Below are 10,000 nucleotides of genomic sequence, written 5' to 3' on the forward strand. Positions count from 1 at the left end.
GACCCACAACTTATTTTGGCTGATATCCTGGAATGGATTGGTACAGCTCCCCCTTTCTATTGGTGTTGCTTGAAGCTCAACCGTCTATCCCTCATTCTTCTCTCAACATCTATTCAAGCATCACATCTCTCTGTTGGATCTTCTCTAATATTTGGTAGAATATTGTTGTTTAACACGTGTTCGCCTTAACACACATTTCGATCAAACACACTTTGTTTGATATAACACAATCTATGGTGGAGTGTTCTCGGAGTCCTTCTATAGAGGCCATGTACAGACGGTAAAGACATCCAGGGCTGTCTTCAGGCTGTGGTCCTCATTAAACCAGTCCCCATTAGGGCTCAAAACGGTTTATGTGTAGAACATAAACCCACCATCTTAACTATCCAGCATCGTTGATTCCACCTACTGGTGTTAGATATAATTGGGGAGGAGGAGGAGGAGGAGGAGGAGGAGGATGAAGGTATTATGTGGATATGGATAACCGTTAGTTTGACTTGCTGTGTTTTCCAGTTCAGAGGCTATAGGCTGACGCTGGAGGTTAAACGATGTGCTAAAGTTACTTATTGTGGTACAGCTAGCTTAATCTGTCACAAACACAACCAACAGCTTCCTCTGGGAAAAAGCAAGACACCGACATTATTGTACAACAAAACTTGTTCTCTACGCAAGCTAGTTTTTAGATCCAGTAACTGAAATACCGAAAACTCACATCGATAAGTGCTCTTGAGAATCTTTTTCTTCTTTTTTTTCACCTCGTCGCTATTTTCCGCAGGCGTCTCCTGTGTGTTTTTGTCACTTGTTTTCCTGGGGAAGTCTGGAGGAGGCGGGCCAGACGGTAAGTCCAGGCGGTGGTACTGTTGTCTCAGAAGTGGAATACCTGCTGCTGCCCGGGGCTCTTTGAGGAGAAGTCCTCCTTCTGCTTGCGGGTCTTGTTGGGTCGCTCCAGGCTCCCCTGCTGGAGGTTCTTGAGGCGGGCAGCCACGGTGGGCTGGGGGCCCTTAGCTGGCCCCGGGGCCATACTGGCATTCTGGAAGAGCAGGAAGACATGCAGCTAGTTAGTTCAAGTGTAAGACCCTGAACGCTAAGATCACCAAGATGAGGTGGTAGATTGAAGAGTTTGTGTCTTCAGAGAATCGAATGGTCAAACATGGTCAAAGGTTTACAACATTTTGGGAGGTCATTTTAGGGACACACACGCACACAATTGAAGAAACACACACATGCTGGTCCACCAATTACGTCTTGGTTTTGGCTCACCTTAAGGGTTAAGATATTTAAGACGATTTAACGACACACATCCACTTTGTTCCCTCAAATCTTGGTAAGTCAGGGAATCACCCCCTAGCCCTCTTTAATAAGTCGAGGGCCGAGCCAAAAGGCAGCCGTAATAAGATCAAACTTTGACATAGCACAAACGTCGTCCGGCGAGAAACTATCTTCCCTGCTCCTTGGGAGTGACCTTCCTGTCATCTGAGACTCCTTATCGCTGAGGCAACGTTCTGCCACAGGCGAGGTCCGGGAGGTCACGACCACTCGCCCGGAACACCTTCTATCTTTACCAGCGGAGAGCGATACCGCCCGCCTCCGTCAGAACATGAACCATTACTCTGCATCACGCCTCACCACGCGAGACACAGAGAGAGCGTTCGCATCCAAACAGGGAACAGAATCACAGCGAATGTTTACAATCTACTCCTGGGTTTTACCGCAGACAAAGAGTTAGACATGTCAGAAGCTATCCTCTGAGGGGAAGAAGAGAAAAAAGATGAAGAGGAGGAGGAGGAATAGCATTTATAGCTGAAAAATAACAAACTAGGCCATGAAACCATCACCCCCCCCCCCCCCCTCCCTCCCTATCCAATCCTACACAGTTGTAGGTTTTACTCCAGTCTACAGCACATGGGAATGAAATATTAAATATTGGCTGGTGTATTTCGAGGGCTGGGGGTGTGCAGCACGACGCTGCATGGCGGGGGGAGGGGGAGAGGTGTCCCCGTGTGACCCTCTCGCTCTCTCTACTCTATCTCTCTCTCCCTCTCCCCCCTCCACACGTCCCACTCTCCCCCACACTCTCCCCCCCACTCTCTCTTTTCTCTCTCTCTCTACATGGTGACATATTGATTTTACAGTTGATTTGTTGTGATTGGAATGTTGTGCCTGAGCGAAGTTTGGCTTGGAGTTTGTGTGTTTGTCTGTGTGTGTATCTGTGTGTGTCTCTGTGTGTGTCTGAGTGTGTGTGTGTGTGTGTGTGTGTGTGTGTGTGTGTCCTTGTACCCTTGTACGCTCGTCTTTGAGTTTTCGTGTGCGACTGCACAGGTGGGAGTATGTATACGTTTTATAGATGTTTTTATGCGCGTGTGTGTGTGTGTGTGTGTGTGTGTGTGTGTGTGTGTGTGTGTGTGTGTGTGTGTGTGTGTGTGTGTGTGTGTGTGTGTGTGTGTGTGTGTGTGTGTGTGTGTGTGTGTGTGTGTGTGTGTGTGTGTGAGGGGGGGGTACTAAAGTGACAAGATATAATATGGCAGGGGCCCTGAGTTTTGCTGGCTGACATTTATGTATTGTTGTTTTTTCCAATCTGCCATGTATTCCTTCCGTTTTTTTGCAACTAGATATCTATATTCGTCACAGTATAAAACTCTCTAACTATCTATCTAACTATACTTATCTAACTTTCTTACAAATATGCAAAATTTGTACTGTTTCTCATTAAATATACACTTAATATCTCTTACCAATCTGTACATTTACAAACCATATTCTGCGTACAACTTTAATGCTAATGAAATGGGTTAGCTTCTAGGTACGTCTGTTAAAGGTAACCATCAAAGTTTGTGAAAATGGCTGTGAAGTACGAAAGGAATGCGCTAAGAGTTTAGACCCAGATGGGAGAGGGGAGGCGTTTTGTCCCAGGTGGGAAGGGGGAGGAGTTTAGGCCCACATAGAAGAAAGGTATTCCAAGGGTGTTATTCCAAGGGTTATTCCAAGGGTGAGCCAATGGGAGAAGATTAGTCAAGGGAGGAGAAGGGGAGGAGTTTAGTCTCAGGTGAAGGTAGAGGAAGGGTTATTGTCCAAGGTAGGTGAACGGGGAGGAGTTTAGTCCCAGGTGGGAGAAGAGGAGGAGCTAGGCTGAAGTGGAAGAGGAGACTCCCGACTATAGATGGAGGCTGGTTGATGTTACCTGTCCTGGGATCAGGAAGGCCTTAATGGGGCCTTGGGTTTGGGACTACACAGAACAGGAGCTCTCTGAAATATCTGAGAGGGAAGGGGAGGAGTTGGGTGCGCATGTTAGCATGTCAACATGTTAGCATACTGGTATGGTAGCACGCTGACATGTTAGCATGTCGACATGTTAGCAAACTGGCTTGTTAACATGCTGATACCTTCAGGTCCAGTCTGCCACCACAAACAACAAACAAAATACGTTCTAAACATCTGGATATGGTGTCCAGTGATGAAATGTTGGGAGGGTGGTTCTCACTGATCCACAGTTGCTTCATTGCTCTATACAACTCTAGGTTTAACTGAAAGTTTAATGGTTGTCAAACTTTAACTTTTGTGTACCTTTAACTTTATCAATTCAGATAAAACATGACGATTGAAGACTAATAATCCAAACGTGTTGGATTTTTTTAAGACCATAAACACCTGGTCTTGAATGGTGCTCCAGGGCAAAAATGGGAAAAATAATATGATCCAAATGTGAAAGAACAAGAGATATGGAGATATGGTCCAGTGAGGAACTCCTACCTCCAGCTCAGCGAGGATCCTCTCCTCGTCATCCTCGTCTTGGACTCCGGAGGCGGAGATGACCGGCGGGGTGGAGGCTGGGCGAGGGGCGTCGGAGGGCGCTCGCCGTAGCTTCACCACCGCTTTGATAGGCTCCTCCTCATCCTGTTGGTGTCAAGATGGCCGACAAGAAGCATTGAATTCCAAATACTAACCGTAGAAGTGCTACTAATAAAGACCAAGTAAAGACTAGTCTACGAGATGGATTAATATCGGCTAAATCCCGTCTGCTTTGTTCCCTCCTACTACCCAAACATATTTTCCGATCTCTTACTTCCTGCGAGCTGTGTGCATCAGTTCACAGTCTCCAGAGCAAGAAGCAGAAGAACATAGATATGAGATTTTTGATGAGGAAATTGACAAAGCGATATCCGGAACATTTTACTGAAACTCACATCCCTCCCTCCGGAATCCTTCCCTCTATCTTGTCTTTTCAGGGTCAAGGGTCAGATTTAAGAACAGGGTTAGGGGTCAAGGGTCAGGGTTAGGGTACCTTGGCCGTCTTGGGGGTGAGGATGAGTTCTCCGGTGCGATTGGTTGTTATCCCGTGGGCCGACGGGAAGCTGCGGCGAGGGGGAGGGGGGGGAGGAGACTTGGAGGGCTTCTCTGTTCGGTAGCGTCCTACGGTCAGCTCAGCTGGAAAACACACACATAAGCACACACATCAAGACACACACATGAACAGAAACATCAAGACAACCACAAATAAACACACACTTCAAGACACACACACATAAGCACACACATCAAGACACACATGAACACAAACATCAAGACACACACACACACATAAACACACACATCAAGACACACACATGAACACACACATCAAGACACACACAAATAAACACACACTTCAAGACACACACACACGCAGAAGCACACACATCAAGACACAAACACATCAACACACACTTACAGACACACACACATAAACACACACATCAAGACACACTAACATAAAGACACAAATCCAGTCACACACACATAAACACACACACATAAACACACACATCAATACACACACACATAAACACACAGACATGTCAAATTTGAGGTACAGCTGAATGAGTGGAAAAGAGTCTTTTCAGGCCCATTTACTGGTTGGCTCCACCAGTTAAGTGTTAACCATCACATTTTGATCAATTCATTTACATTCATTAATGTCAAACCGAAAAGCACCATTTAGGGTTCTCTCTTGGTCCAGACTGGCCCAGTGACCCCAGCGGTCGGGCCTCGCGGCTCCCCTCTAACAACGTGTGAGCGTGACGCGGACCACTCACTGGAGCCGCGGCGGGAGCCCGTGCCCTCCATGTTGTTGAGCTTCTGGGCGGCGAGCTGCACCTTGCCGGGCCCGGAGTCCCCGCCCCCGCCGCCGGGGGACGCCGCCTGTGCATTGGGGGGCGGGGCCTGAGCCGTGGGCGTGGTCGAGTTGGAGGTCATCGCCATGGTGATGTGGGGCTTGGGGGGCACCACGGGCTTGGAGACGTGCCTGGCGGCCAGCTCCAGGTCGGGCAGGGCCTTGAGCAGCTCGGCCTGGGTCTCCTCCAGCAGCCGGTTGATGTCCTGGGCGCTGAACTGGGTGAGGCTGGCCCGCTTCTCCTCCCAGTCACGCTCTGCTGCCTACACACAGACACACACATACACATATATATATGATACACATATATTATAACATGTATATCATAACATATATACATTTTTTAAGACTGGCCCTCTTCTCCCATTCATGCCTACATATTTATGTAATATATACATAACATAAATAACATTAACATATATGAATATAGACTGGCCGGCTTCTCCTCCAAGTATACACATATACGTTTAATATAGATTTATAAACAGAAAACACAGAAATATAAAAGACTATAACCCAGCTCAAGACGGACAGACAGACGGGTTTAGGACCAGCCGTGTGTTTACCAGACGGACTTCGGCCGAGACACTCTTGTCCCCCGGGCGGCGGGTGGGCAGCTCTTCCAGGACCCGGGCCCTGAAGCTCATCAGGGGGTCCTGGTCCGGACCGGACCTGTCCGCCTCGCCCCCCAGCCCGGGCATCCAGTTGGCCAGCCCCCCGACACCGCCGCCGCCGCTCAGGTCGCTCAGGCTCAGGGGCGGGCTGTTGAGGATGTCCAGGTCGGGACCCTGGCCCGCGACCTCCGACCTCTTGGAGAGGCTGTCGGGACCCTTCCACACGCCGTCGCTCACCTGTCTGTACGTACAGTGGGGATACAACACACTGACCCCACACAGCACGCCATCAGAGCTAGCTGGAGCTACCGCTTTATCCGCAAGGATAAAGCTAGTGCTAGCCGGAGCTATTGCTAGCCGGAGCCAATGCTAGCCACAGAGCTAATGCTAGTTGGCGCTAGTGCTAGCCGGAGTGACGTATAGTCCTAAGCAGCAGAATCATTCACCCTTAATTGTTATCAATAGCTGGTGTGTTTCTGTGATGTGTTTTCGCTGGGGTTGTGGTGTGTGTGTGTGTGTACTTCTTTTGGTGTGGTTGTGTGTGGGGGGTTGGTTGTGGTTGCGTAAGGGTGACTGTGGTTGTGTGAGTGTAGCTGTGTGTGTGTGTGTGTGTGTGTGTGTGTGTGTGTGTGTGTGTGTGTGTGTGTGTGTGTGTGTGTGTGGGGGTGTTTGGGTGGGGGGGCGGGGGGGGGTACCTGCGCAGCGAGGACAGTGTATCGGTCATGCTGCTACATCTCTTCAGGAGCGCGTCCAGCCTGTGAGGCTCCTCCTTCAGGAACTTCACCGCCTCCACCTCCACTCGAAGCACCACCCGCATCTTGCTCTGCAGGCTGGGGAACTGGTCTATAGTGGGTACGGAGCAGAAGACAGCGGTAAGGGGGCAGGGTCGTCTACTGGGAAGGCGCTGAGTTCAGTGTACCTGTAGGCATCCTGGAACAAGATGCTCTGAGCTCTACCCGCTGCTTAGCGAAATGAATATGTCGTTAAATACCTTCTAGTACGACCAATGGACACACATCAGAACAAAGAATGAAACGGACAGAAATACCGTATAGTGGCACCTATGGAAACACAGGAGAACCAAGAGAAATAGAATATAAAGTGACACAGTAGAGCCTCGTGAAACGGGGACTTAACAACGGATAAGGGAAGGGGGAGAGAGGAGGACAGACGAGGAGAGAGGAGCAGACAGGTAAGGAGGACGTGTGCTGGCTGAGTTAAAGGTGAGGTAGAACGTTCTGACGTTCATCGGATGAGAGGAAGAAGAGTTCAGAGGGAGAGGGAGGAGTCTGACAGACACCAAGCAGACAGGAGTGGACAAATGGCAGACGGTATTCTAATAAAAGACCTCAGCTCATGAATATTCATGAGCTGAGGATGCGCTTGCAGTCACTGACAGACACGAGGCCTAAACAACGCTGTAACCTGCCACAATTAAAGGTGTCACTCATGAATATGAATGAGCGACTTCAGCCTCACCTGGAAAACACAGTGGCTTCCCTTTCCCCGGCCCTGTTGCATTGTGGGTATGTGTATGATTTATTCATGTGCAAGGGTGAACTGCAGTTTAGGGTGTGATTTTAAAGAGGTTTGACACAGTCGTCAGTGGGTGTAATATTCACACCATGAATAACATGAATTTTGAACCACTTTAAAAACAAACAAAAATTATTACACTTTTTAAGTTGTGTGCTGTAATTCTCATCGTCTTCGGATGAAAAGACTCATTAATATCAGAATGTTAATGTGAAATGCAAACATTGATACCATCTCTACATACTACCATCAGATCCAATCCAGAGGGACGATACACATCCAGTCTTAGTCCCTCCTCCTGTTTCTACCCCATCCCACAGTATCTCATCACTACTTTATTTGAGCAGATGCTTTTATCCAGAGCAACTTCGAGTGAGTTCAGATACAAGTCACCAAGAAGCCGGCAGTGGTAGAGGCATCTCGCTCGAGGTAACCTACAGGTAGAACGTGGACATTCGGTTGTTCCGAATGGTTCCGCGGGTTCGAACCCCCGATGCCTGCAGGTCCCCTTAAGCGAGAGCTACTCTCGCACCCCTACCTGCGCCATAGTGACCTGAATACCGTCTAAGTGCCCTCCATGCAGACTTGGTGACGGTAATAAGACAGGGATGCACTGACTCTTGAGCTCTGTGAGGGTCTCGCCCAGCCTCCGGAGCTCCATGCTCTTCTTCTCCACCTCCTGCTCCGTCACCAGGCCCTTGTTCACAGACAGGTTCTTCTGGAGCCCCTCTACGGACCGTTCCAGATCACTGACAGAGAGACACACACACACAGGTGGATTACATACACACACAGTGTACCGTATTGCCTCCTGTCCGAGACACAGCGGTGGAGCCTGAGTTATAAAGGGTGGAAACACCTCACGTTAACCTGTGGGTTTCTACGTCTGGGCTTGCACTAATGGTTCTGCAAATCTGTGAGGGTAGTCACTTCGAATTCTAAATAAAAGTATTGGAAGGTAGCATTGAAAAGAATACAGTGCCGTGACACATTTCGAGGCCTCATTTAAAAGTATAAAAAGTATCATCATTGAGGAGTAGTGGAAGGGTTGAGACAGACCCCGGTAACCTTCCAAAATAAAAGCATTGGAAGGTACAAGCACGAAAAAAGAAAACAGTGCAGGGATACATTTTGAGGCCTCATTTAAAAGTATAAAAAGTATCAGTATTGAGGCGCAGTGAAAGAGTTGAGACAGGACCGCGGTTATTATGGTAGTTTGTTCAACGGATCCGCTGAGCCAGCGTTGGCCTCGGGGCTGGGGCGGGGGGGGGGGGGGGGGGGGGGGGGGGGCGACTCACTGCAGCTGCTGGATGAGAAGCTCTTGCTGGTTGAGGTACTTGAGCCTTTCCTCCTCCACCAGGAGGCGCTGTCTCTGCAGCGGGTCCTCCTGGGTGCGCATGGCCTCCAGCATCATGAGGCTGAGCTCCGACTCCGTCTGCCTCAGCAAGGACAGAACCTCGTCCTGGTTCTCCAGCTTTGGGGCACGGGGGGGGGGGGGGGACACGGGCCACGTGGTTAGTGGCTTGTGACGCCTCCTGGGGTAGCATGCGGACTAGGCTGGCCACACACTCGGTCCGACAAAACCTCGCCACGCACCAGTTCACACACCTTGTACACAACTTACTACACACACACACACACACACACGTACAAACGCACAGGTCAACAGGACAGGTCAACGCACGTGTCCCTTGGCGGGGCCTCACCTGGATGTGGCGCAGCTGGGAGAGCTGCTTGCGCAGGGAGCTGGTGTTCTGCTGCAGGCCCTGCAGGTGGAGCTGCATTTGCAGCCGGGACACAGTGATTGGCTGGTTGGCTCCGGAGGGTGGGGGCGGCATCAGGGCCAGGGGAGCCGAGGGTGTCTGAGCTGTCAGTCAAACGGCAGAATCATGACTCAGTGTTTTATGGGCTGGTTCAGAAGGGATGATTATATAGTATCTATTTTGTTTGTATCTATAGCGTTACGCATGGCAGCAGTCGTCCCACACTTCTGGTTCACAATTCGTTACACTTGATGTCGAGTGGGTTTTCTATCATAATCAAACTGGTGTTAATAATTCAAACTTGGCTATTTACATTTTTAGGTTTGGGACAAGACGTTTAGGACGACTGCATCAGCAGGGGAGAGGGACTACAGTGACGCAGAGAGAGAGAGAGAGAGAGAGAGAGAGAGAGAGAGAGAGAGAGAGAGAGAGAGAGAGAGAGGGAGAGAGAGGGAGAGGGAGAGGGAGAGGGAGAGGGAGAGGGAGAGAGAGGGAGAGAGAGAGAGAGAGAGAGAGAGAGAGAGAGAGAGAGAGAGAGAGAGAGAGAGAGAGAGAGAGAGAGAAAGAGAGAGAGAGGGAGAGAGGGAGAGGGAGAGAGAAATAGAGAGAGAGAGAGAGAGAGAGAGAGAGAGAGAGAGAGAGAGAGAGAGAGAGAGAGAGAGAGAGAGAGAGAGAGAGAGAGAGACACACAGAGAGAGAGGCAGAGAGAGAGGCAGAGAGAGAGAGAGAGAGAGGCAGAGAGAGAGAGAGAGAGAGAGAGAGCGAGCGAGAGAGACACACACAGAGACACAGAGACAGAACGAGGGCCGCAGAGTCACAAACACATGCACGCGCATGTCCGCACTCAGACACACACACGCACCATGCAACAGAACACAAACAGACATAAGGAGTGTCGAGACCAGAGGTCAGTCAATGGCCGGTAGTGGTCTGATGGATCG

The 10,000-nt window shown here is 49.7% G+C and overlaps 1 protein-coding gene across 1 annotated transcript in view; it reads right to left on the reverse strand.

Moving 5' to 3' along the window:
* Positions 1-10,000, reverse strand: part of LOC130371599 (SRC kinase signaling inhibitor 1-like) — a 40,836-nt gene that overhangs the window by 434 nt on the left and 30,402 nt on the right. Inside the window, exons 11-19 of the mRNA XM_056577425.1 lie at positions 9,003-9,163; positions 8,595-8,770; positions 7,915-8,045; positions 6,456-6,603; positions 5,713-6,028; positions 5,070-5,409; positions 4,280-4,422; positions 3,748-3,891; positions 1-1,030 (exon numbers count right to left, since the gene is read on the reverse strand). The exon at positions 1-1,030 is cut by the window's left edge and continues 434 nt beyond it. Of these exons, the coding sequence (XP_056433400.1) occupies positions 866-1,030; positions 3,748-3,891; positions 4,280-4,422; positions 5,070-5,409; positions 5,713-6,028; positions 6,456-6,603; positions 7,915-8,045; positions 8,595-8,770; positions 9,003-9,163 (1,724 nt within the window). The 3' untranslated portion in view covers positions 1-865. The remainder of the gene's footprint in view (positions 1,031-3,747; positions 3,892-4,279; positions 4,423-5,069; positions 5,410-5,712; positions 6,029-6,455; positions 6,604-7,914; positions 8,046-8,594; positions 8,771-9,002; positions 9,164-10,000) is intronic.

The sequence above is a fragment of the Gadus chalcogrammus genome, chromosome 18 (genome assembly GCF_026213295.1).
Source record: "Gadus chalcogrammus isolate NIFS_2021 chromosome 18, NIFS_Gcha_1.0, whole genome shotgun sequence".
Taxonomy (NCBI): domain Eukaryota; kingdom Metazoa; phylum Chordata; class Actinopteri; order Gadiformes; family Gadidae; genus Gadus; species Gadus chalcogrammus.